Source organism: Mus musculus, chromosome 11 (assembly GCF_000001635.26).
Source record: "Mus musculus strain C57BL/6J chromosome 11, GRCm38.p6 C57BL/6J".
Classification (NCBI taxonomy): domain Eukaryota; kingdom Metazoa; phylum Chordata; class Mammalia; order Rodentia; family Muridae; genus Mus; species Mus musculus.
The window spans coordinates 69,296,350-69,323,912 of record NC_000077.6 but is presented as its reverse complement, the minus strand read 5'-3'; the positions used below and the strand labels follow the sequence as shown (position 1 = coordinate 69,323,912).

Genomic DNA, 27,563 nt, shown 5'->3' with positions numbered 1-27,563 from the left:
CGCATGCGTGCCCACGTTCCCGGGCCTCTGAAGCCCAGTGATGTGCGGGGAGCTTGGTCTCGCGGGCGGGTGACGTAATTCGGTTGGAGGCGGGATTGCAAGCGGTGGGCGGGAGGCTGCCAACGGTTTTGCAAGCTAGTGTCGCGCTAGGGAGGTTGGCCTTTGGTCTTTCTCTGTGGAGGTTATGGGGCTTGGGGGACAGTCCTCCTCATCTTGGGAAACCAGGGCCGACATGCTCAGAGTAGTCGGAGCCAGGTGGTTGCGGTAGAGAATACCAGGCGGCTGGTTGCCGGGTGTATGTCTGTGCGCGCGCGCGCCCCTTTTATTGAGATTTCTTAGGGTGGGATAGGGAGGAATTCTATGGACCTCTGCTGTGGCTTTTTTTTTATCAGGAAGGATTAGAGGGGAAATCCGAGGAAGTCGACTCTGGGTGGGACAGGTGAAGAAAGGGCGAAACGGGGGTGTTGTGGCATTGAAGTCTTGCCTCTTTCTTCACTAAAACCAATTGGGGGACATACATTGGGCCAGCTTTGGTTTGAGGTCTGTTTCAGTTTGCACATTTTGAGTGTGGGGAAAAAAAAAAGCTAACCATGGTTAACCCGTGCCGAAACTGATTTGCAATTTCCAGGACCCTAGTTAGGAGGAAGGAACTGCAGCGGTTCTGTCTCCCTGCATGCAGGTCTTCTGACCATTCCCCTGACTTTCTGCCTTGCACATCCGCTTTTAACCGTTCCCAGGAGTTGGGAGAAAGAATGTGTTTGCCCTCTCCATGGTCTCTGGAGTCAGTGGACACTCCTCTAACCAGAAAGCTCATTTGTTGAGGACCCAAAGTGTCTTCCTCCCTTCCAAATCTTTCTTCTTTGTGAACTTATCCACAAGTTTGGACCCCTCTCAGAACTGAGGCAGGAGTTCCCAGTCCCCTGCTGAGTCCAGTTGTCTCTTCACTGTACATGGCGACAGCAGCCCCCAGTCCCAGTTCTCCTCTCCGACCTGAGGACCTCCTGAGCGATTCGTCAGAGCCTCCTGGGTTGAACCAGGTGTCCTCCGAGGTGACCTCCCAACTGTATACTTCTTTGCATCTCAGCCGCCAAGCTGAGGCCACGGCCCGGGCCCAGCTGTATCTAGCTCCCACCTCCTCACCTCCTAACGAGGGCTTAGACAGCTTGGCTCAAGAACTGAGTCGCAGCTTGTCCGTTGGATTGGAAAACAACTTGAAGAAAAAGGTGAGAGAGGTGCGTCTTGGAGATCTCTCGGGTGTTAGAAAGCATTAGGTTCCTGGGCTTTCAGGTTAGCTTTGCTGTGGCTTGCGTCTATTAATTAGATTTAAACGATCTCCTCCAAGCACACAGGGCTTTCATGCTTTTTTCTCACAGAAGATACTTTTGAGGGAATGGCATAAACCTATAATTTGGGAAGTTATGACGGTTCCTAGGGTTTTGCTTTGTTTTTGCATGTTTTTGTTTGGACAGACACCTGCCCCTGTAGAGTAGCTTGGTGTCCTAGAAGTGGGGAGTAGGTTTCTTGAACCCAAGTGAGAACTGGAGACTTAAGGACAGCTGCAGCACACGTGAAGATCCTGTCAGCTCGAAATTCTTGTGATTTTGTGGTATGCAAGTCACTGCACATGCATGTGTAGGAAGATAGTTGTACCAAAGGAAAGGATACCTGCTGTGCGGACTGGCGAGAGTCCAGAGTGTGGGATCCGGTAGGCACAGCTGCACCAGGCTTAGACAGGCCATCTGCTCCTCAGTTGACAGCAGTCCCCCTCCAGCCTTGTTTTAAACCTGCTACTTCATTCACTTACTCCCCTTCTGGCCTCTGTAAACATTTGGGGTTTGGGGTTCAAGGTGAAGCCGGGTTTGAGTGCCTTCCTTAGTGTTCTAAGGCCCATTTGAAAATTCTATCCTGGTAGTGCGTAGAATGCTGGTGACACTGGTTAAAATGTCACTTCTGTGGGCTTTCTTTTTTCTCCCCCCTAGGATGGGTCTAAGCACATCTTTGAGATGGAAAGTGTTCGGGGTCAGCTCCAGACCATGCTCCATACCTCCCGTGATACTGCCTATCGTAAGTCAGCTCAGCTATGTAGCGCTCTAGAGGAAAGCTGAGGTGTAGGGGCAGGAGAAGGTAAGCAGGAGCTCTTGGAAGAGGGCTGGAGCGATGGCTCAGCGCTTAAGAGCACTGACTGCTCTTCCAGAGGTCCTGAGTTCAATTCCCAGCAAGCACATGGTGGCTCACAGCTATCTGCAATGAGATCCAGTGCCCTTTTCTTATGTGCCTGAAGACACTCACATTAAATAAATAAATAAGTAAATAAATAAATAAATCTTTAAAAAAAAAAAAGAAAAGAAAAGACGAGAAGAAAAAGTGCCCATTCTCTGGGAAAAGATTTGGGGAGTGGAGAGCTGAACTGGAAGGGCCTCTTTTTTTTTTTTTTTAAATGGCCGCTGTTCCTACTTGGTTCTTACTTTGGAGTCTCTTGGGCCCTCATTCTAGGAACTGGTTCAGAGAGACGGGAAGAGGACTCCTTTGACAGTGATAGCACAGCTACCTTGCTCAAGTGAGTGCTCCTGGGGTGGTTCTGGCCCCACTTGCTCTCCTCCCACTCCCTACTTCCCATCCCCTCCTGTGCACTTCCTAGAGATCTAGAATCTTGTCGCTGGCTTTTCTTCTTTCTCTCTTCCTTCTGGAACCTGGGCAGTAGCTGTCTAGTCGTTGGCTCTCTCTGTCCTCAGCCCATTTTTTCCTAGAAGAGTAAGCTTGTATCTGCTGTTATTAGGCCTCATTGTAGGGGAGTGGTTGGAGGAAGGGACCTCACAGAGAATCCTCTGTCCTGTTGGTGGCTCCACTTTTTGGTTCTCTGCTATATAGAATACCACAGTAGGATCAGTGGGTCTCAAAGTTTTGCCCAGTCTTGACATTCTCTCTCTGGCTTGCTCAGCACCCGGCCTCTGCAAGACCTGTCTCCATCCAGCTCTGCCCCGGCACTGGAAGAGTTGTTTCCCCGCTACACTAGCCTTCGGCCCGGCCCCCCCACCAACCCCCCAGATTTTCAGGGGCTGAGGGATGCACTGGATGCAGAGCTTACACGCAGAAAGGTGAGAGGCATAGGCTTGCTTCTGAAGGTGGCAAGGTTAGAAATGAGGGGCCTTGGGTAGAGAAGCAAGTCTGATGGATAAGCCTGAGGACTGGGACTAGCACTGTGCTCTCGGGCGTCTTCAGAGAGGCCCTCAGGGACTGGCCTGTCTAATGTTCCCCCACACACTCCTGCTTAGAGTTCTCAGATCCCCGACTCCCCTCATACAACTTGTCACTGGTAACATCTTGTCTGTTCTTCCCTCTACAACCTAAGCTCCTCCAAAGTCAGGGCTGTGTCCTTTTCAATGCTGGCTGTCACCTAGCACAGGAAACCCCTTCCATGGTGTCTTTTTAAATGGATAAGAGCTTTGTTGGCTTGCACAGAGCTTTAGAGCTATTGGTGATTTTTTTTTTTTTTTTCTTCATAAGACCCTTAATGTCTGAGGGCACAGAGAGATGACGAAGAATAAAGAAAAGGCAGATCACTGGTTGTCAGCTTTAGAACTCTCCCCGTTATTTTAAACTGCTGGGCCATGAATGAAAGGTTCTCCACTTGTGTGCAGTGAGCTCCTTAGAGCAGGAGTAACTTTGCACACTTCACAGTGAAGAAACAGTTGATCGGAAATCCAGGGAAGAGAAGCGCCTGGAAGCTCACAGCCACCTCCTGACCTAGGAAGAGAAAGGATTTGGAGGCCCCGGGTCTCAAGGCTCCAGAACTCTTGATTCTTTCTTTTCAAACCAGTTCTGTTTCGGGGACCTAGGCTTTCTGTCTCCAGCCCATTTCTCCCTAAGGATGCTGAAATGTCAGCGCTGTGGTCAGACTCAGGATGAGCAGCACCCACGTGCCTCGTGTTTCTTTCCAGCATTGCGAGCGCCACATCCAGAGCCTACAGACTCGCGTGCTTGAGTTGCAACAACAGCTAGCTGTGGCTGTGGCTGCCGACCACAAGAAAGATCTCATGATTGAACAACTAGACAAGGTGACGGTAGCAATCACTGGTGGACAGCTCTCTCTGTGGAGAGCACTGTTGCAGTGTCACCTGGGGGCTGGGGGTGGCAGGGTCTCATCATCTTCCTTTGAGCTGTTAGTGGCCATCCTGCCTCAGCCTCCCGAGTGCTGGGACTACAGGAATGAACCATCATACCCTGTCTAACCAGTGTTTGTGCATGCTAACAGCATCATACCCTGTCTAACCAGTGTGTGCGCATGCTAACAGCATCATACCCTGTCTAACCAGTGTGTGTGCATGCTAACAGCAGGGCAAGATGTTAGGGTTTCTGACCTGGGAGAGGGAGGTGGCTCATGACTTGTCGAAAAGAGGGCAAAAACACTGATTTTGAAATTTCACCTTATTTGCCTTCCTTGAGACTCTGGCTCGAGTGGTGGAAGGCTGGAATCGCCATGAGGCTGAGCGGACAGAGGTGCTGCGGGGACTTCAAGAGGAGCGCCAGGCAGCAGAACTCACCAGAAGCAAGCAGCAGGAGGTGGGTGGCCTGGATCAGGCGGCATTAAAGTCTAGATAGGAAGAAGTAGCTTTGGTATTAGGGTTCCCAAAAGCCTGGCCTGTGGCTTTTTGGTTGCTGTCCCTGCGCCCTTTCCTCTACCATTGCTGTATCTTGTCTTTGGTGCCCCAGGTCATTTGGTAGACACTGGTTTCATGTGTACATTTGGTAGACACTGGTTTCATGTGTACATTTGGTAGACACTGGTTTCTTGTGTACATTGCTAATTATTTCTGAAGAAGAGGTGTTTTTCCTCATTCTCACTGTTGTGTGTTTTTCTCTTCTGAAAGACAGTGACCCGCCTGGAACAAAGCCTTTCTGAGGCCATGGAAGCCCTGAGTCGGGAGCAGGAGGGTGCCAGACTACAGCAGAGGGAGAAAGAGGCCCTGGTGAGAGGGCCCGCTGCAGGAGGTGGTGGTCACTGATAGAGACCGTGGGCTGCGATGGTTTAGATGACTTATAATGTGAGGGTATAGGGCCCTGCTGCTCAGATGCACCCTCAGAACAGTTTTGCTAATCTCTGAAAACAGCCCTGCTCCCAGGCAAATTGGAGAGACTGCAAATTATATTCTTTTTAAAACATTAAACCTGTCTGGAGAAATGGCTCAACAGTTAAGAGCAATGACTACTCTTCCAGAGTTCCTGAGTTCAGTCCCCAGCAACTACATGGTGGCTCATAACCATCTATAATGGGATCCCCTACCCTCTTCTGGTGTCTGAAGATAGCTACAGTGTACTCTCATACATAAAATAAATAAATAAATCTTAGTAAAAAATTAAAACCCATCTGAGGTACTAGGTGTGGTATCTCAGGCCTTTAATCTCAGCACTCTTGAAGTAGGCAGAGGCAGGTGGATCTCTGTGAGTCTGAGGGCAGCCTGCACTACATAGACCTTATATCCAAGTGTGCACATGCCTGCACACACACACACCTTTTTCTAGAACCCCACTTTTTTTAAGGTTTATTTATTATTACACGTAAGTACACTGTAGCTGTCTTCAGATGCACCAGAAGAGGGCGTTAGATCTCATTACAGGTAGTTGTGAGCCACCATGTGGTTTCTGGGATTTGAACTCAGGACCTTTGGAAGAGCAGTCAGTGCTCTTACCCTCTGAGCCATCTCTCCAGCCCTAGAACCCCACTTCTAAAAGCCAGAGGATCCTCACACATGCTAGACAGAAGTTCTGTTACTGAGCTATATACCCTCAGTCTCTCACTCCCAGAGATTTTGTGTCAATAGATGTATAATGGGTTTCAGAAATTTCCTAGGTTATCTTACTCAGTCTGGAGTGGGAGCTCTGGTTCAGGTTATACATCCTAAACCGCTACTGGGTGAAACCTACTTGGGATTCTTAGAGCTGAAGTGGGCATGTGAAGACATATGAAGTTAGTAGCCAGGCCTGGAACCTACTGCTTTCATGACACATGCTTGCTGTATGCAGACTGTTGCTTGTGGTCTTCCCAAGTACATGTGACAGAGCTGACGCTGGTGCTACTTGGCCAGCTCCTGACTGTAGGTTGGGTTTTTGTATTTAATGATGATGGTGATGGCTGTTGCGTGTTAAGTACTTGCTAGGTGCCAGGCACTGCTAAATGATTTATATACACTTTTTCCATTAATCCTCACAAGGTCAACAGTGTATTATCTTCTTTTTACAGATGATGATGTATGCCTAAGAACACATGGTACACTGGGCATGGTGGCATACACCTATAATCACGACATTTGGGAGGTTAATGGATCTAATTCAAGCTCAGCCTGGGCTACATGGCCAGACTGACCGAAAAACAGAGCACGTGATAACAGATGTGAGGAGTAGGATTTACCCTGAGATTTAGAACTCTGGCACAGACTTCTTTTATGTACTTACTACTTTTATTTTTAAAAATTATTAACCGGGCATAATGGTATACACCTTTAATCCCAGTACTTGGGAGGCAGAGGTCGGGGGATCTCTGAGTTCAAGCCAGCCTGGTTTACAGAGCGAGTTCTAAACCAGAACTGCATATTGAGATCTGTCTCCAAAAAATAAAAATTATCCTATTGAAGATTTCATAAGAGACAGGGTTTATATCACACATTCATAGCCCACAGTGTAGTAAGTAAGTCTTCATTTGGCTTGCTATTTCTTTTTTTTTCTCTCTCCCTTCCCTTTCTTTCTCTTGCTCTGGGCCCTACTCGCTCTGGCCCATAGGTTCTTTATTATTTGTTTCTCATTACAGATGATTTTGAGACACCATGTAGTTGCTGAGATTTGAACTCATGACCTCTGGAAGAGCAGTCAGTGCTCTTAACCATTGAGCCATCTCACCAGCCCCTAATATTTCTTTTAAAAGCATGAGGTCTTCCTGCCCCCTTCTGCACACAGCATGTGTGTCAGTGTACTCAGCCTCTCATAGGAAAAAAACCAGTGACTGGAGGATGTACATAACTTTTTTCTCAAGTTCTGACAGCTACAGGTACTGGGAGGGTTGGTCTCTGGCTTGCAGACAGCTAACTTCTTGCCACTCCTTCACTTGGCAAAAAGGCGAGATGTGCCAGCTTTTAAAATAGAATATCTTTTATTTATTCTTTACCAATCTTGTAAATATAAAAAAGTGTCTTGATAAAATGCACCCCAAGTCTCCTTTTCTTTTGGGGGTAACTGCTGTAGTCAGCTGGCTGGCTGATCCTGTTGCCTTGATCACATGCCGGTCTCTTGCCGTAGCCATAGCTGCTGTGTTGATGAGTGCATTGCCTTATCATGTTCAAGAGACAGCATTGCCCTGCGCTCCTCCCTGTGCTCCTCCCTGCACTCCTCCCTGTGCTCCTTCCTGTGCTCCTCCCTACATCCCTCCCTGCGCTCCTCCCTGCGCTCCTCCCTGTGCTCCTCCCTGTGCTTCTCCCTGCACTCCTCCCTGAACTCCTCCCTGTGCTCCTTCCTGTGCTTTTCCCTGCACTCCTCCCTGCGCTTCTCCCTGTGCTCCTCCCTGTGCTCCTCCCTGTGCTCCTTCCTGTGCTCCTCCCTGCACTCCTCCCTGTGCTCCACTCCTCCCTGTGCTCCTCCCTGCGCTCCTCCCTGTGCTCCTCCCTGCATTCCTCCCTCTGCTCCTTCCTGTGCTCCTCCCTGCACTCCTCCCTCCGCTCCTCCCTGTGCCCTTCCTGTGCTCCTCCCTGCACTCCTCCCTGTGCTCCTTCCTGCGCTCCTCCCTGCACTCCTCGTGGCATTCCTGAGCCTTGGCAGGGAGTCTTGGTATAGATATAGAGGCCCTGTTTAGTTACTTATTTGCAATACTGTCACCCAGTTCTGAGTTTCCGAGTTAGCTGTTGCCACAGCAGAGTGAGCCTTTTATTGCCAAGGTTGAGGACAGCACAAGTCTGTGTTTAAATAATCACACATGAATTTTTAAAAATTTATTTCTAGTTTATGTGTATGGTTGTTTTACCTGCATGTATGTCTGCACACCATGTGCATGTCTGGTACAGAGGCCAGGAGAGGACTTCAGATCCCCTGGAATTGGAGTTAAAGACAAGTGTGAGCCACCATGTGGGTCCTGGTAATCAAACTTGGATATTCTGGAAAAGCAACTGATCCTTCTAACCCTAACCCATCTCTGCAGCCCTTAAACGTGGATATTTAGGGAGCATTTTGACAACATGTCCATTTAGCAAGACTAATAGAGTAATAGCTCCCCAGATCTATGGCCTTTAAGCCTTGGGCTTCTGCTAGGCTCACTGTAGCAGGTGTGCATTCCCCCTGTGGAGCAGTGGGAGGGAGAGCTTACCTCCTGTATTACAACCCAGTGAGCTAGTCAGCGGTTAGATTTCGTGATCGTAGTTCTCAGCACTACATTGTGTGGAGGTGGTCTGCCAGGTTGCTGCTTTCTTGGGTGCAGATTAAAAGCTGACTTTCTCCTGGGGCTTTAGGAAGAAGAAAGGCAAGCCCTGACTCTGAGGTTGGAGGTGGAGCAGCAGCAGTGCCGGACCCTCCAGGAAGAGCGGGATGAGGCTAGGGCTGGGCAGCTCAGTGAGCACCGGAAGCTGGAGGCCCTTCAAGTGGCTCTACAAGAGGAAAGGCAGGCCTGGATCAAGCAGGAACACCAGCTGAAGGAACGCCTTCAGGCACTGCAGGAGGAAGGCCAGGCTCAGCTGGAAAGAGAGAAGGTAGAAGAGGCAAAGGGGAGAGCTGGGAATGGAGACATGTTGGGAAAAATGACGGCAGAATAAGGTGAGATGCCAGGATATGGAGGTCGATAGGGAGCTAGGATGGAGAGTAAAGAGTTATACATGGAAGGCAAGGTTGAGGACCAGTGTGAAGGTCTGGGGGTGGGGTGGGGCGGCGGTGGGGGACAACAGATACATGAAAGGCCAAAGATGACATTAAGCAGAGATGGAGAAGCAACATGAGTGGGAAGAGGGAAGATGGAGTGTGACGTGGATCAGTAGCCGGGGCTTAGGAGATGAGGCGTGCATCAGTGCGGGATTGTCCTTTTTAGGGGAACAGCCAGAGGGAGGCCCAGGCAGCCTGGGAGACCCAGCAGCAGTTTGCACTGCTCCAGACTGAGGTGCGGCGGCTGGAAGGGGATCTGGACACAGTCCGGAGAGAGAGAGATGCACTGCAGCTGGAGATGAGCTTGGTCCAGGTGAGCCCCAGAAGGTCCGTGGGGTGTTCTGCAGTTGAGAAAGCAGGTTTGAGCACACACTTGGAAATCATGGAAGACTTGCCCATCTCAGGTAGTTGAGACTTATTATTGGTTAATTTGGTAATATTCTGTCTTAAAGTTTCACTATTTCCTCCCTGAAGACATTTTCCCACAGTGTGGGTTGACTCACTGTTACATTTAGACTCTGCTGGTTCAAGTCTGAGATACCGTGTACTGTTCTTAAAGAGACAGTGCCACACCTACTGCACGCACTCACTGACTGAGAGGCTGAAAGTCTTTGCCTGACCTGACTCCAGTTGGTAATGTTCTGCTTTGTATTGGTTATTATTTTATCTCTTACCATTGTATATGTGGTATGATTGTATGTATGTGGGTGAATCGTGCCATGACGTGTGTGTAGAGGTCAGAGAACAACTCGCGCCTTGCACATGAGGAATTGAACCTAGGTTGTTAGGGTTATGTGCTAAACATTTTTATCTGCTAAACCATCTACCCAGCCCAGTTACTATTACTTTAGTAACTTCTGCTAATACCTCTGAGTTGGGGATGCAGGAGGACAATGTTTATTTTATTTACTTGGGAAGTTCCTGTAACAGCTCATAACCTGGCTCAAAATAGTACCAAAATTGTCAGATACAGTTAGGTTGAAACACTTGTTTCAGCCAGGCCTGGTGACACAAATCTATAATTCCAACTACTTGGAAGGCTGAGGCAGGAGGATCTCAAGTTATAGCCCAGCCTAGGTTTCAGTGTGAATGTGAAGTCAAGGATAGCCTAGACAACTTAGTGAGAGCCCGTGTCCAAAAGTACAATGTAGACTAGGCTGTGGATCAGTGGTAGAGGACACGCTCAGCATGTGTGAGTCCCTGGGTTCAATCAACAACAACAACAACAAAACCCTTTCTAGGGCTGGAAAGATGGCTTGGTGGTTAAGAGCACTGGCTGTTTTTCCAAGGGACCCAGGTTCAGTTTCCAGCATCCACATGGCAGCTGACAGCCATCTGTAGTTCCAGTTCTCGGGGATCTGACACCCTTTTTTGGTCCCTGCATGGACCAGGCCCCAGCATGTCATTTAATTCTACTTCTTAACTTGCTCTCAGAAACTCATCGATTGCCCTCAGGAAACATTTTACACAGTCGTCAGAACGAAACTAATCGCCAGAACTAAATTCACATTTTACCTGCAGGCAAAATCCATACACATTAAAAAAAATAGCAGTTTCAGTGTAACTAGTACATTGAATCTTAAACTTACATTAGTTAGCTTCTGATTATCTACTAAAGAGGGGGTTAGCAAGCTTTCTGCAAAGAACCAGAGAGTAAATATTTTTGACTCTGTGGATGGTGTGTTCTCAGTTGTAACTACTCTACTGTTATAACAAAAGTAGCTATGGGGAGTATGTAAGTACATGGGTATAGCTATGTCCCGGTCAGACTTCATAACAAACAGCAGGCATTGGGGAAGGCAGAAATTAAGTTGTAGTTTGCTGCTCCCTGAAATGGCAGACCTGCTCGGAGAGAACCATGTTTCAGTCCTGGGGGAAACATGACAGTGAGCCCTGACTCAGGAGGACTTAGTCCTGACCATTGTGGGCCTCTGTTTTTATGTATGAAGTGTTTGCCAAGGGCCGATGCGTGAGTTAGTAAGAGCAAGCTAAGAAGGAGAACTAAATGACCAGTCAGAAGGGAGTAAGCAGTAAGACGAGCCAAGAATGAGGCCTCTGTTTCTCAGCTCAGGTGTTTCAGCAGGGAAAGGCACCACTGAGGCAGGGATCTGGAGGGTGTGCCCCTGTCCCGGGTCTATACAAAACAGCTGTGAAGTTTTGGGGTATATGGGGGTTTTGTTTATTTATTTGTTTTTTGTTATTTATTTTTATTTTTAAAGATTTATTTATGTATGTGAATACACTGTAGCTGTTCAGATGGTTGCGAGCCTTCTTGTGATTGTTGGGAACTGAATTTCTAGGATCTTTGCTCGCTCCGGTCAACCCACTTGCTCAGTCCATGCTTGCTTCGGCCCACAGATTTATTTTTTATTATAAGTAAGTACACTGTAGCTGTCTGGTGTGTAGACACACCAGAAGAGTGTGTCAGATCTCATTACAGGTGGTTGTGAGCCACCATGTGGTTGCTGGGATTTGAACTCATGACCTTTGGAAGAGCAGTCAGTGCTCTTACCCACTGAGCCATCTCACCAGCCCCTGTTATTTATTTTTAAATGATTATTCTTATTTTATATGCATTGGTGTTTTGCCTGCATGTGTATTGGTGTGAAAGCGTTGGCTCCCGGGACTGGAGTTGTAGACAGTTGTGAGCTGCCAAGTGGGAACTGGGAATTGAGCTCGGGTCCTCCTGAAGAGCAGCCGGTGCTCTTGACTGTTGAGTTCCCGCTCAGCCCCCTATTTGTTTATGTTTTGGACAAGGTCTTGCTATGTGGAAGCTGACTGCCCCTATCCTACTGCCTCCGACCACCAAGTGCTGGGATTCAGGCATGGGCCACCGTACCTAGCTTGGGTATATGGGCTTAAAGCTTGGAAAAAAGATCAGAACAAAATGAAAGAATTGGGAATTAAGAAATCTAGTGAAAGCTGTGCCTAGAGGCAAAAGCTTATTATATACACTTTAGAATTATCTAGCCCAAATGTCAGCAGATAGCAGGAAAGAGAGGGAAGGGCGAGGCTAAAGCGCAGTTGCAGGCAGAGCAGTCAGCGAAGACTCAGAGCGAGAATAGAGAGAGGTCCTGCAGAGGAAAAGTCACTTAGAAAAGAGGTGTGGCCTGGGGTCAGGAGCTGCAGTGACCCGGCAAAAGGCAGAGGTGGAGAGACAGCCGCTGTGGGGTTGGCACTCATATTCCAGAGAGCAGGAGAGGGAGCACAAGGGGAGAACGGAGATGGCGCTCGGGCGCTTGAATCCTCCTGGTCCCAGGAGAAGTAATCAGCTTTCGCCTCAGACGCACCGCAGGGTGCTCTGACGCGTCCCCGGGTTAATACATCGATTTCTTTTGTCCAAAGCCATTTTCACTTGTATGTGCTCATTTGATATGTCGCATGGCTTAATAAAGGAAGGGCATCTGAGTCACTGTCCAAGGCAGAGTCCCTGTCGTTGGTCCTTCAGGCAGATGAGGGGTTGTTGGCACTGATCTTGTTTACATTTCCCACACTTAGAAGACTAATCTCAGACATAATTGAGCTGACAGTCATCCCACCTTCCTTTACTCCCAGGCCAGATATGAGAGCCAGCGGATCCAGATGGAGTCAGAGCTGGCTGTACAGCTGGAGCAGCGGGTGACTGAGCGGCTGGCAGAGGCTCAGGAGAACAGCCTGCGGCAGGCCGCCTCCCTCAGGGACCATCACAGGTACTTGGAACTTACTAGATAGTGTTTCTCTGGCAGCAGCAAGTGTTATTAGCTTCCTGCCCTTGTGCTCAGAGCCTCTTAGCCTCTCCCGGCCTGACTCCCGGTGTACTTCCAGTCCTGTCTGTTAAGGTCTCAGGCCCTCTCGGGAGGGTTGCCACGAAGTGCTTATGGACAGGCACACAGCCTAGAGATTTCCCTCCCGTGGGGCAGCTGCCCTGAGGGATAGAAAGATGAATGCTGTTTCCAGCTCCTTTTGGAACAATGCAGAAGTGTGTTGTTCACAGCTGCTCCAGGAGTGTTCTCCTTCAACCCCAGCTTTCTCTCATCCTCCTTCACCATGATTTCTGGAAGTGCTTCTATTTTGTTTGTTTGTTTGTTTGTTTGTTTGTTTTTGCGGGGTGTGTGTGTTTTCTTTAAAGACAGGGTCTCACTATGTAGGCCAGACTGGCTTTGAATTCACAGAATCTGTCTTGTCTCTGCCTCCTGAGTGCTGGGACTAAAGGCATGTGACACCATGCCTGGTGGAAGTGCTTTCTATTGTGTCATTTTCAAATGGATGTAGATTATACTCCTATAGTCCCGGCTTGGGTGGCTGAGGCAGGAGAATTGCAAGTTTGAGATGAGCCTGGGCTATGTAATGAGATTCTGTCTCAACCAAACCAACCCAAAGCGAAGAGCTGGTCTGTTGCTTTCCTGTAACCCCTCACATCAGTCTCTGCTTCTGGGGCCATCCTGTGGCCTCAGCTTTGTTCTCACTGTCGCTGTGCTGTGGGGTTGCAGCCGTCTGTCTTCCTGACCCGAACCCACAGGAATGAGGCTCCCTAATGGTGAGGTGCTGTCACTCCTGGACAGGGACACAGAACTAATGGTTCCTTTGTCCTTTTATTAGGCCTCTGAAAAAGTCTTGGGTTGGGCTGGCTTCCCACATCTTCCCTTACCTACACACATTCTGTCTTTTTCTCACTGATAATGTCTTTTGGTTTAAAAATGGCTTTGTTTGTACATACATGTATGTACATATATCTGTGTTTAGATGTGTGCATGTAAGTACAGATGCCTGTGGGGACCAGACAAGGAGCTGGACTCCACTCAGTGTGGATGCTGGGAACCGAACTTAGGTCCTCTGCAGGAGCAGTACACAGCACACACTTAACCCCTGAGCTACCTCTCCTGCCTCCTGATGGTGCTTCCGTCTGTACTCTAAATCTCTTTCTCACCTGGGTCTTTTTAGGAAGCAGCTACAGGAACTGAGTGGACAGCACCAACAGGAACTGGCTGCCCAGCTGGCTCAGTTCAAGGTAGAAATGGCTGACCGGGAGGAACGCCAGCAGCAGGTGGCTCAGGACTATGAGCTCAGGTACTGGCCTCGGAGTTCTTGCCCTGGGTAATGCCCAGACTGGGGATGGCAGAGGGAAGCCTTTCAGAAGATCAGGCCTCCTCTGATGTATCCAAATCCTGAATTACTTCAGGTCTGATACTGCACCCGGCCTCTTGCCCCAAGCCTCTTGTTTTCTTAAAATCTCTTTAATATGTGTGAATTGGGGGACTATATATACATTGCTGTGGGTGCTGTGTAGACCTGAGGGCCATGTCCTATGTCTCCTCCACCTTATTTTTTGAGACGCTAAGCTTAAAGCTCGCCAGTTTGACTGGACTGGCTCACCATGGAGCTCTGGGGACTTCTAGGGATTGCTCAGCACTGGGCTTCCGTATGTGCTCCGCCTCACACTGCCCTTACTGGGGATCCTAGCTCAGCCCCAGGCTTCTGCAGCAGACAGGTCACCAACTGAGCCACCTCCCCGGTCCCTCTCTTCTTCTCCTCAGACTGGCAAGGGAGCAAGCTCGAGTGCGTGACCTGAAGAGCGGCAACCAACAACTGGAGGAGCAGCGGGCGGAGCTGGTGGAGCGGCTCCAAGCCATGCTGCAGGCCCACTGGGAGGAGGCCAACCAACTGCTCAGTACCACGCTTCTGCCTCCCAATCCGCAGGTAGCCATTGCCCCAGAGAGCAGCTGCCCTGCCCAAATAGCCCTTTTTTCCATGGTCATAGCTCTCCAAATGTGTCCTGTTCCACTGGGCATAATTTTGTGGTTCTGTGCATGTGAATGAATATGTGGTACTAGTTTGGTGAGATAATGACTAAATAAACTAGGGCAGTAAGTTGTTGCTGAGGGCAGGGAGATGACTGTCAGTAAAGTGCTTGCTTTACAAGCATGAAGACCTGACTGCATTCCCTAAAACCCAGGGGGAAACTAGCTGGGCACAACTGCTTGTGGAGAGGAGGAGGCCAAAGTCAAAGGCTCAAACTCACCCTCAGCTTTAGAGTGAGTTGAGGGTAAGCCTGGGCTACATGAGGTCCTGTCGCAAAGGAAAAGCAAAGCGAAACAAACAAAAATGTATGAAAAGGAGCAACAGCAACAACAAAAGCAGGCACATGCATGCACACACACCACACACACACACACACACACGCAATCAAGTTAATCCTGCCCTAGATTAAAATAGGGACCCTTACATCCGGTCTTGCTAATGTTGATACCTCTTATTTTTAATTTATGATAATGATTATTGGCTAAAATGCTTTAGAATTAGTTTTGTGCATGTGGCACAAACATCTAAGCTGTTAAAATAAAACAAAAAGCAAACTTTTTTTACTTTTTAAAAACCTTTTTCCTTTCTTATAGTAAAAAGTAGCCTCTACTCTCTCCTGGGAGGCCAGGCCTCTGTGTCCAGGTCCTTCCCCAGAGGAAGTCAAGGCTGCCATCCTGATCATCTCTCCTCCTCCCCTGAGATCCTCACACCAGATGCCACCCTCTATCCACTGCTGTATATAACTTTGAATGTGACCAAGTGCATATTCCTTGATACAGAAATGGTTTTCTGTATTTTGTATCTATAGTGTTGCAATAAATATTAAAACACATGCTATTATTTTAGTTATCTACAAAATTTGTGGAAATAGAATTGTAATATGAAAGAAAAATAATCAGATTAAAGCTTGGTGGAGATTAGATGCCGTCCACTTCCCTTTGCAGAGTTCAGGGAGTTTACAGCCATAGTCAAGTGTCTGTACTAAGACTTGTCTCTCTGAACCCACCAGGCTGTGAGCTTGCTTTCTTTCTCTCTCCTGGCCAGGCTCCTCTTGCTGAGCCCTCCAGCCCCGGGCCTCTGGAGCCAGAGAAGGGGGAGAGGAGGACCTGGGCCATGCCTCCCATGGCTGTGGCTCTGAAACCTGTGTTGCAGCAGAGCCGAGAAGTGAAGGGTGATGTGCCTGGAGCTCCGTCTGTCCTCTGCAGCACCTCCCCAGATCTGAGCCTCCTGCTGGGACCCCCTTTCCAGAACCAGAACTCCTTTCAGCCCTTGGAACCCAAGCCTGATGTGACTCCACCCACAGGTGACTAAGGCCAGAGGTCACCGGCCTTCTCCTTAGCCATGAATGGCTTCCTTACCAAGTTCTCTCTGATAGGAGCGTGGGTGTTTGGTTTCTAGGTGCCTTACAAATCATGAATTGCAAGGAACAGAAACTGGCTGAGTATAGGGACGGGTACATGGGAGTACGTGGGTGTGCTGGGAGCTGGAGCTGGGGACAGGGGTGCTGTCAGAACGGTGGTGGCACTTCTCTCTGGGCAGGAATGCTCCTCACCCTACACCCCAGCTTCTTTCTGGACAAGTCTACCACTCTCTCACTCTCCACACTGTGGTTCTCACTCCTTATAACTGTGGCTTGTGTATGGACCTGACCAGTCATGACACTTGAGTCTAGCCTAGGCTCTTCAATGATACTTATCACTGGATGGGCTGACTTTAATGGATGGCCACCCCTGGATAAGTGAGCTGTGGCTTGGATGAGTAGGGTTTTTGCAGTTCAAACACGTTGATACAGTGTAACTCAAGAACTAAGAGAGGTTTGTAGCTTAGTTCTAAATGCAGTGCCTGCTTAGGATGTGTGAACCGCCAGCATTGCAGAAAGGACCTGGTGGCACACACAGCAGGCACTGAGTGAAGACAAACAGGTCAGAAGTTAAAGATCATGTTCAGCTACTTAGTGAGGTGGTTTTAAAATTATTTTTATGATTTTCTATGTATGGGTGTTTTGCCTCCACCCCTCTCTAGCACCCACATAGTGAGTTTGAGACCAGCCTGGGATGGATGGACGAACCCCTATGAAAAAAGAAAAAAAAAAAAGGGATAGAACTGGGGTAGTGCTCATGCCTTGCACTGTGCACGTGTGAGGTGGAGGCAGGAGGATAGAGTTCAAGGTTGTGACTGGAGCTGTATCAGTGGTGGAATGCTTGCCTCTCCCACATGAGGTGCTGGATTCAGTCCCTAGTACACCAAAAGAGGGAAGTGTTGGCCTGGCTGGAGAGAAGGCTCAGGGAGCAGGAGCGCTTGCTGCATATGCAGCGGGGCTGAGCTCAGACCTTAGCGCCCATGTAAAAGCCCCAGTGTGTGACCCTCACTGATGACCTCGATCTGTGGGGCCTGTGGGGCCTGTCAGAGCTGTGAGAGCTGTTCTTGGTTATCAGTCTGACTACATCTGGAATGAACAGCAATCCAGAAATGGAGGGCATACCAGTGAGAGATTTTCTACTTGGTTGAAGTAGGTGAATCCACTTCTAGTCCTGACCTTTGAGGTAGGAAGAGAGTGAGACACTGGGCCTGGTTTGAGCATCTGAGATCTCAAAACCAACCCCTAGTGACACACTTCCTCCAACAAAGCCAGACTAATCCAACATGGCCACACCTCCTAATAGTGCCACTCCCTGTGGATCTATGGGGGCCGTTTTCATTCAAACCACCAGAGTTGGAGAGACTGGGATCACTGGGACATGTGGGCCTGGCTCCAGGTTCAGTGAAAGATTCTGTCCCAAAGGAGTAAGCAGACTAGCATCCTTCTCTGGCCACTTAGTGCGCTTGCACTCATAAACACTCATTTTGTTTTTACATTATTTACTTTGTATTTGTGTAAGCACATGCATACCATAATATTTATGTGGAGCTATGGGAGTTGATTTACTCTTTATATAAATGTAGGTCCCAGGAGTCAAACTCAAGTCTTATCAGGCTTGGCAGCCAACTGCCCTTTTTGGCTGAGCCATCTTACAGGCTCCCCAAACAAAGGAGGTGGGGTTTGCCTCAGCAACTGTGATCTTGAACTCTGATTTTCAAATGCTGGGATTCCAAGAGTCCACCCCCATACCCAGTGTGCTGCGGTGCTGGGACCAACCCTTGTGCTTGCTCTTTGCTAGGTAAGCACTCTCAGGGGAGCTGCACCTCAGCCCCCAAAAGGAACCTTTATCCTTCCCTCCAGTGCTTTTCAACTCTGGGACCATCTTTCCTGGGTGTGGTGTCCCTCTTATATTTATTTATTTGTTTTAAAGGTTTGCTTTTTAAAATTTATGTGTACAGGTGTTTTGACTGCATGTATGTTTATGGACCAAATGTATGCCTGTGCAGGTCAGAAGAGGGCATTGACTGCCCTGGAACTGGGATTCTAGGCAGTTTGAGCTGCCATGTGGGTGCTAGGAATTGAACTCATGTCCTCTGGAAGAGCAGCCAGTGCTCTTAACCACTGAGCCGTCTCTCCAGCCCCCACTCTCCCATTCAGTGGTACCTTTTCTTTGGGAGCACATGGTAGGTCATTTCTTGAGAGACCTCTTCCATGAACAACACACGTGCATGCCAGAGCGCCTGTTTCATTTTTCAGCTGGGCCCTTCTCTGCATTGGAGGCTTTCACTGATGATCACAGGGCCGAACGCCCGTTTCCTGAGGAAGACCCGGGATCTGATGGCGATGCAAGGCTGCCACCTGCTTCTCAGCTTGAAGGCCTCAAGAACTTTTTGCAACAGGTACTATGCCTGAGTGACTTCCTTGCCTCTGTGTGTGTGTGTGTGTGTGTGTGTGTGTGTGTGTGTGTGTGTGTGTGTGTGCCTGCGCAAGTGCTCATGAATTGTGTGAGCCAGAAGCCAGTGTCAGCCGTTTTCTTCTATAGCTAAATTATTTGTTTCAATGCCATTTTTAATTTGTTTCTTTTTTATTGGTTATTTTATTTACTTACATTTCAAATGTTATCCCCTTCCCAGTTAAACCTCGGATCCCCTTCCTTGTCCCTCCTGTTTCTGTGAGGGTATTCACCTACCCACCTACCCCCTCCTGCCTCAGCGCCCTAGCATTCCTCTACAGGGGACCTCCACAGAACCAAGGGGCTCCCCTCCCACTGATGCCAGATAAGGTCATCCTCTGCTATATGTGCAGCTGGAGTCATGGTCACTCCCTGTGTACTCTTTGGTTGGTGGTTTAGTCCCAAATGTGTAGCCCAAGCTGGCGTCAAACTCGTGATCCTCACGTCTCAGCCTCCTTCAGCAAATCCTACTGGCATGTGCCACCACAGCCAGCCTTGGCTTTTTTCTTTTCCTTTCTCTCTCTCTCTCTCTCTCTTTCTTTTTTATGAGACAGTGTCTCTGACTGAACCTAGAGTTTACTAGTTAGCTGGAGTGGCCGACCAGCAAGCACCCAGGACTATCCTGTCTCTCTCTTCCCTCCCTCCAAAGTGCTGAGGTTAGAAATGGCTGCTCCACTCTCTGCCATGCCTGGCTTTTTTATTTTTATTTTTGTTTTTTTAAAGAGAAGGCCTCATTATGTAACCCTGGCTGGCCTGTAACTCACTATGTAAACTAGGCTGGCCTCAAACTCACAGGGAGCTGCCATCCTTCCCAGTGCTGGGACTAAGGGCTGCACCATCGTTCACAGCTATGCCAGGCTTTTATGTAGATGTTGGGGATTAAACTCGGATCCCCATGCTTGCTCAGTGTCCCAGAGCCATCTCCTCAGCCACTTCCTTGCCTTATTTAGGACCAGTTATTTGTCTTAGCAATCACTCGATCTCATTCTTAGTCCGTAATTGTCCTTTGGAACTTAGGTCACTGACCCTAGCCTCAGACATCTGTGCTCCCCTCAGAGCCTAGGTTTCTTTCTACCAGTTTTCTAGAGGTGCCTCCTGTCTTCTTTCCCCAGCTACTGGAGACAGCGCCTCAGAGCAATGGAAACCCCTCAGCCGACCTGTTGCTCCCTAAGGCTGGTGAGTCCCAACTCTGAAGAAGGGCAGGATGGCCTAGGAGAGGTAGGGATTGGTGATCTAGGATGGAGTAGGAGCTGGAGGTAGGACTTGGCTCTGCTCCAGTACCTATGAAGGGCTTTGGCTGTCTTAGCGTATAAAACAAACCTGAATTAGAAACATGGTCACAGTAGTTTTCTGTAGAGAGATTATATGTATTTATTTGAATTTGGGTTCCATTTCTTCTGTTGTTGTCTGTCTGTCTTCTGTGACAGGATCTCCTTCTGTAGTCCAGAATGGCCTCAAACTTGCTAAGTAAATTGGGTTGATCTTGAACTCAGAGCAATTAGCCTGCCCTAATACTGGGTTTATAGAAGTGACACACAGTGCCTGGCCTGAATTTGGATTCCATTTCTAAATTATTTTTATCATTAAAACTGGTAGTGTTAGAAACAATTACTTCTGGTACTTTTCAATGTATCATTAACACCTAAAATAACTAAATTTTAAAGTTCTCATTTAGCCGGGCAGTGGTGGCTCACGTCTTTAATCCCAGCACTTGGGAGAGAGAGGCAGGTGGATCTCTGAGTTTGAGGCCAGCCTGGTCTACAGAGTGAGTTCCAGGATGGCCAGGGCTACACAGAAAAACCCTGTCTCGAAAAAGCAACAACAACAACAACAACAACAAAAAGTTGTCATTTAAATGACCAGTCATTGTGTTCATTGAAATGTCATACTTACCTCTTCTTTTACTTCATAGTACGTAGAAAAATGTTATTGGGGAGAGGATTGTCATCTTTGCTGCTGAGACATTGTCTCACGTAGTCAAAGGTGACCTTGGACTCTCATCACCCTGCCTTTGTTCCCCAAGAATTGTGTGTACAAGCATGCATCCTGATGCCCAGTTTCATTTGTGCCAGCCAGGGTTGAGCCCAGGGCCTCTGAGCAGAGCCCGTGCAGCCTGTTTGGGTTTCTGCTTACCCTGTGTTCATGGTTGCACCTCTTTCCTAATGCCAGGCTCTCGGGCTGTCTCGTCTTGGGAGGAGGCCCCTCAAGTGCCCCGACTTCCACCTCCTGTCCACAAAACCAAAGTTCCCTTAGCCATGGCGTCAAGTCTCTTCAGGGTCCATGGGCTTCCCTCAACCAATTTGCAAGGCAGTGGTCTCAGCACTGGCTCCCCAGAGAAAGGTAAGGAGGCCCGGGTGTGCCAGGGGAAGGGAAGGAACTGCCTGAGACCGTCCTAGGTTCCTAGGGAAATGGACACAGGCTGGGAGAGGAGGCCTCGGGAACACTGCCAACTTGTTGCTCATTACAGATGGGCTCAACCTGGTGGACGTGTCTGAGCTGTTACGCCTCTACCAGGCTCGGGGTTGGGGTGCCCTGCCTGCTGAGGACCTGCTCCTGTACCTGAAGAGGCTGGAACACAGTGGGTATGAGCCTGGGAGAGAGAGGAAGGGCTTCAAGCGTGGAATTTGGATTAGGAGTTGATCAGGCCCAGTATATCCGCTGAGTGCAGTCTTTCGTCCTTTTTAGGGGACCAGGGTGGGGTGAGGGATGAAATGTAGAGTCACAGTTTCCCCATCTCTTTGTTTCCGTTTCTACTAATTTTTCTCAAACCCCAACCCATGAGCCTGTACTTCAGTTTTCTTTCCTTTCTACCCAGAAGCTCAAAACTCAGAATCCCAGAATTTTTATTTACCTGAGAACTTTTTTGTTTTACCAAATCAAACATTTACTCATAGTAAATCATAAGGAAATATTTTTTGATTTATTAAAAAATTTTTAATTGGTTTACAAAGGAGCTACAGACTACATTGAAACTAATCTTCATACAAAAGGCAGAGAGATTGAGATAGAGATATAGAGAAAGAGGTACTGAGATCCTCAAAACACCCAGGGTCAAAATTAGGGGGAGAGAGACGAGGAAGATACAAAAGGAACAGGAAGACAAGAGAGTAACATCATACATACTCAAGAGTGAGGAGAGAACAAGGTGGGTGACTGTTTAGAATTTACTCTCACAGCCCTGGTGATAACTGGATTGGAACCCACAACAAATGTCGTGAGATTAAAAGGTTTAAAGGCAACAGTGGTGCAGAGACTGGTTATTGCCAGTATTAAGAAAGATAAACTGGTTTTAGGCACCAGATTGGAGCACTACGCCTCTGTCCAGAGATGACAGACTTGGGAGAGGGAAGCAGGTTTGTTATATGTTTTTGAGACAAGGTTTCACTATGTGGCCCTGGTTAGCCTGAACTCACTGTAAGGCTAGCGTCACACTCAGCCCCTGCCGCTTGCCTCTGCCTTCCAAGCTCAGGATTAAGGTGATTGTTTTGTTTTGTTTTTGTGTTTGTTTTTGTTTTCATTTCTTAATGAAATGAAGTCAGCAACTCAACAACTTTTCACATCAGACATTTGACTACAACCCATAGAAACCCTGATTTGATACGTGCTGGGGAATGACGGGGTTGGAGAGACAGCTCGTCTGGTAAACGCTTACAGTACAGGCACGAGGAGCTGAGTTTGATCCGGAGCTCATATTGAAAAGCCAGGCATAGTAGCATACACGTGTACTCCTCTGGGGCTGGTGGGCCTGGAGCCAGCTTGGCCCAATTGTCGAGACCAAGACAATAAAAGGCCGTTTTACAAACTAAAATAGCTAGATATAGTAGGAGATGCCTTTAATCCCAGCACCTGGGAGGCAGACACACAAAAATTTCTATGAGTTTGAGGCAAGACTGATCTACACAGTGGGACCCTATCTCAAAAAGACAAAAAAAGGTTCCTGTGGCTAGCTCTGGAGGAGCAGCACTGGAGGCCCCTGTCCCCTGGTCTCCACATGCATGTGCACCTAGATACGAGCACAGAAGCACAGTCTGTGTTCTGTAATTCAACCGTGGTTTGTGTGAGAGCAGTAAGGCCATGGTGATGGCTCCCTAGAGCTGACCGAGTGTTACAGGCAGTGCTCACCGTGTGCAGTGTAAAACGTGTGCTGACCGAGTGTTACAGGCAGTGCTCACTGACTGTGCACAGTGTAAAACGTGTGCTGACCGAGTGTTACAGGCAGTGCTCACCGTGTGCACAGTGTAAAACGTGTGCTGGCCGAGTGTTACAGGCAGTGCTCACTGTGTGCACAGTGTAAAACGTGTGCTGGCCGGGCAGTGGTGGCGCACACCCTTGATCCCAGCACTTAAGAGGCAGAGGCAGGCGGATTTCTGAGTTTGAGGCCAGCCTGGTCTACAGAGAGAGAGTTCCAGGACAGCCAGGACTATACAGAGAAACCCTGTCTCGAGACCCCCTCCCTCCCAAAACCAAAACCAAAACAAAACATATACTGTGTGTTCAGAACCAAGGCTGCAGTGAAGTCTCAGAGCAACACCATCTAGAATTGCAACATCTTGGACTCATTTGGGCTTGATTTTCTATTAATTTTTGATTGTACCATATTCAGAAACCTTTTCTGTATGTGTGTGTGTGTTTTCTTTTTTAAATCTCTGTTTTGTGGTGTCATGCCACAGTTTAAGAAGCTTGGATCCAATCCAGAGTAACTCAGTGGCTCCCACAAAGTGTCCTCCACGTGGGCTCCAGCTCCACTACCTCCCAGTTCTCTTTCTCTTTTGTTTTTGTGGTACTAGAAGGCTCTCCCAGACTCACTCTGTCGGTCTGCCTTCCTTTCTCCCTTCCACCCTTCCTTCCTTTTCCCTCTTCCTTCCTTCCCGCCCTTCTTCCCTCCCTCCTCCTTCCTTCTCTCCTTCCTTCCTTCTTTCCTTCTTTTCTGTTTTTGTTTTTTTGAGACACGATTTCTAAGTATAGCCCTGGCTGTCCTAGAGCTTGCTGTGTAGACCATGCTGGCTTCAAACTGGGATTAAAGGCATCTCACTTTCCTAAGAGAGGAAATTGGGGAATTGGGGGATTACTCCCCTGCCCCCACCTTGTTCTCATTCATACCCTTGATTTGTGTGGCAGAACTGATGGCCAAGGGGAGCTTGTCCCCAGAAGAAACACAGACTCCCGTTTGGGTGAGACCACTCGGAAAGAGGTGAGGGAGCAGGGGAGAGCAGGGCTCCCCACACGCTAGCCTGCTACTCAGGGTCTGCACTTGCTCTGGCCAGCCCCACCACTCAAGGTCCGAACTTGCTAGCATCCCCACCTCTACACCCCACTCTCCCCATCTCCACCCACTGCTTGCCCACTGGTTGGAGCCTCTCCGTACACCATGCCCTTTCTCTGTGGGGTGGGGAAAGTGAGGGGATATGATGATGGCTTCTTCTTCTTTCCTCTTAATTCTCAGATCCCCTCCCAGGCTGTCCCTCGACGCCTTGCTTCAGTCCCTAAGACTGAAAAGCCTGCACGGAAGAAAAGTGGGCATCCCGGCCCTAGCATGAGGAGTCGGGGCGGCATCTGGAGATGAGGCCCGCCCTTCTCCTCTTCTGCCATTCATTTTAATTAGTGCCCTGCATTCTGTCTGTCTCAGAGGAATCTGGAAAATGGAGATTTTTGTAGGAAGCTACTTTGTGAAGAAACCTTCCAGAATTGTTTTATTATTTTAGAATATATTTGTTTTCTATGAGAAAGCCTATGGAGCCTTTGAGGCTGGTGTGTGACTAGATGTCTGAGTGGCCCTAGGCTCAGGGATGCTTGCAGTGGTTAGATGCCCCATAGTAGAATTATGAGTGAATCTTTTCTTTTTGTATAATTTATATTTTGTATATTTTCTGAAATAAGTATGTATTACTTTAGTAATAAAAAAAACTCCCAAACTTTTAATAAAAGAGTAAATTATTGTATAAATGTTTAATGTTTAAGAATGTTTAAGAAAAGCTTCTTATGCTGGGGAAAAGTTTTGTCTTTTAAAACTTTTAGATTATTTTTATGTGATTCCCCCCCCCCCCCTTTTTGAGACCAGGTCCCTCTCTGTGTAGCCCAGGCTACCTCTGTACAGCCCTCCTGCTGTATATGTGTTGGGTTACGAGCTTGTGCCAACATGCCTGGCATTCCTGCTTTCTAAGAGCAGATGACTCTTTTGGGTGGCACTGGGGATTCAGGTTGGCAAGTTCTGTCCAGCCAATAGGTGTAGTTGAGCTATAAACTTTACAGCTTTAAAACATGCAAATAAGACGGGGATGATAGTGCATGTGTTTAGTCCCAGCACGAGGGAAGCAGAGGCAGGTGGATCTCTGAGGAGGCCAGCCTGGTCTACAAAGCAAGTTCCAGGATAGCTGAGACTATACAGTAAAACCCTGTGTTAAAGAAAAAAAAGGAAGGAAGGAAGGAAAGAAGGAAGGAAGAGGAAAGTAACAGCTGTGTCTGAGCCTTTTCTCCCGATGTTCATCAAAATGAACACAGCAGTGTTGTGGGCTGTGAACTGAGAGCTGCTTGAGGTGTCTCGTGCCTGTAATCATAACACTCAGGAGGCTTAGGCAGACGGGTGACGCAAGTTTGAAGTCAACCTGGGCTACCCGCCTGGGCTACAGAACGAGACTCATCTCGAAAACCATCAGGACGAAGCTTCTTAGTTTAGGCCCAGTGTTAAGGAGTCGGAAGCCCAGTCTCACTTAACCTGGGAGGATGGAGAGTTTCAGGCAGCCTGAAGGGAAGGAAGCCTTACACCTGCAGACAGCCTCCTGCGCCAGAGCGGCCCAGACAGGGTGATGGGAAGGAGGGGCAGACAGGGTGCTTGAGCAGGCTTCTGAGGAGATGGATGGAATCCGGTGTAGCTGTGCTTCACACAGCGAACAGCAGCACACGGTGGAAGTTTTCTCTCTGCCACCTGGCCTTCCTCTGGGGACAGGGATGGAAGTAGCTGACAAGCCAGTCCTGTGGTTCTGCCCTTCAGCTCGGCTTAGGACTTTCTGCATTGTGTACAAGAGGAAACAAAAGGCAAGTAGCTACAGAGATGGCAGCAGGCTTCGGGGGAGGGGACTGGGAGGGCGGTGTTGTGAGCCCCACCTTTAGGAATATCTGCATCTTTGTTTCACAAAGTGCCATCAGTGACCAAACTGATCTGTGGCGCACCATCAGTATGGATAAAAGTGAGTTTTACACTTTTAAAAAATATTGGTAAAATGAACATTCAACTCATATCTCAACTCCAGATTCCAGCAGCCACCACCAGCCGACATGCCCTACATTTTTCTTGAGACACAGGCTGAAGTAAGTGTCCCTAAAACAGCTCTCAGTGAGAGAAGGGCCCAGTGCTGCTTAGCCACTTTGGGAGGTCATTCTAGCAGGACAGCTTTGATTTCTAGGTCTACTTAGTCACTGAGGAAACTTAGGAGGGATGCAGAAATCACGGCCATCTCCCACCTGACACCTCTGTGGTTATCTTAGGAAAACTCTGAGAAGGGGAACAGACAAAACCAAAAAAAAAAAAGTGAAGGATTTCAAGAAAGCCTACATTCCCAGCTGCCTGGTGCAGATGGCCTGTTGGTTATAGGGTTTTCATCTCCCAAGGAGGTTCAGGGCTGTGTGTTAGAAGGGCTTAGGGGACTTAGGAGGTGGGGCCTGCTAGGGCGGAAGCTAAACTGCCGTGACAAAGCACAGCCTTCCAGACAGTTGATTTCTTCCGTGATGGTCTAGAACAGTAGGGAGTCTAACGTCACTGCTCACCTGGGGCCTGTTGCGCACCATCACCATCACCATATCACCATATCACCATCACCATATCACCATCACCATATCACCATCACCATATCACCATCACCATCACCATCTCACCATCACCGTATCACCATCACCATATCACCATCACCATCGTGCTGCTCGTCCTGAGCTGTAACTCACACAGGTGAGGTGAGATCATTATGACCCCCAGCTGGAACGTGAGGAAAGACTTTAGGGGTCCAGCGTCTTACTCCACATAGCTGAAAATATGATGCACCCACTTTGCTATTATACCATTGGCAAGGTGGTCAGCATTTGGCTCTCAGAAATGTGCCCTAACTGGGCTGCCAGATATGCAGCTGGTACCGTGTGTGACAATATGGGAAGGGTAAAGCAGGTCTGGACGGACAGCTTAGCCGTCTGCCCTGTGGAAGACTAGGCCCTCTCTTAAAGACGTTGAAAACTAACCATTGTGGCAGTGCACGCCTTTACTCCCTGCACTGGGGAGAAAGGGGAAGGCAGATCTCTTAAGAGTTCGAGGCCAGCCTGGTCTACAGAGTGAGTTCCACGACAGGCAGGGCTACATGGTGAGACCCTGTCTCCAAAAAAATAAAATAAAATAAATAAAAAAAATTAAAGGATGTTGAAACTATTCGTTGGGAAGGTGACCCATGCCCATAATTAGTGGTGAGCAACTGTGAGACGCTGGGGAAACCACATCAGTCACACAGACCAACACAGAGCTGAGCTAGTCTCTCTCAAAAGTTAATGTTGGAAAGAACTTATTTAAGCAGTGTTCTTTTTGAGAGGAGAAAGGTGGTATTACAAAGACGCAGCCATACAGGCAGGTAGTAAAGGGATGAACTCAGGACTGGAGAAGAGGCTCCGTGATTAAGAGCACTTGCTGCTCTTGCAGAGGACACAGGTTTGGTTCCCAGAATCACAATCAAGTAAAACTCTAAGAGATCTGAGCCCTCTTCTGCCATCCTCCAACTGCTGCGCACATACACACACATATATGCATGTACACACACACACACACACACACACACACACACACACACACACACACAAATATACTCACAGCTGCACGTAGCAGGCCATCTCTAATTCTAGCACTTGGGAGGCACTGGCAGGCAGATCAGAGTTCAGGGCCAGCCCAGTCTACAGAGTGAGTTCCAGGACAGCCAGGGCTACACAGAGAAACCCTGTCTCAAAAAAAAAAAAAAAAAAAAAAAAAAAAAAAAAAAAAAGAAAGAAAGAAAGAAAGAAAGAAAGAAAGAAAGAAAGAAAAATTAATTCAGAGATACAAGCATCATGTATTTATGA

The 27,563-nt window shown here is 48.3% G+C and overlaps 1 protein-coding gene across 6 annotated transcripts; it reads left to right on the top strand.

Moving 5' to 3' along the window:
- Positions 1 to 14: 14 nt before the first annotated feature.
- Cntrob (centrobin, centrosomal BRCA2 interacting protein) lies at positions 15 to 26,004 on the top strand. Of its 6 annotated transcripts, none has more exons than XM_011248916.2 (19): positions 15 to 1,232; positions 1,980 to 2,064; positions 2,494 to 2,557; positions 2,939 to 3,095; positions 3,939 to 4,055; positions 4,444 to 4,560; positions 4,869 to 4,967; positions 8,487 to 8,723; positions 9,056 to 9,202; positions 12,445 to 12,578; positions 13,810 to 13,935; positions 14,403 to 14,565; positions 15,712 to 15,970; positions 18,284 to 18,426; positions 19,592 to 19,655; positions 20,649 to 20,819; positions 20,947 to 21,061; positions 23,598 to 23,670; positions 23,923 to 26,004. In XM_011248916.2, exons 1-19 carry the CDS (start codon positions 951 to 953, stop codon positions 24,040 to 24,042), a joined length of 2,673 nt encoding a protein of 890 aa, XP_011247218.1. In that variant the 5' UTR covers positions 15 to 950; the 3' UTR covers positions 24,043 to 26,004. The 6 variants fall into 6 exon arrangements, with proteins under 6 accessions (XP_011247218.1, XP_011247220.1, NP_766148.2 ...); NM_172560.3 differs by having other exon boundaries at positions 40 to 1,223; positions 23,923 to 24,417; XM_011248918.2 differs by lacking the exon at positions 20,947 to 21,061.
- Positions 26,005 to 27,563: the final 1,559 nt, after the last annotated feature.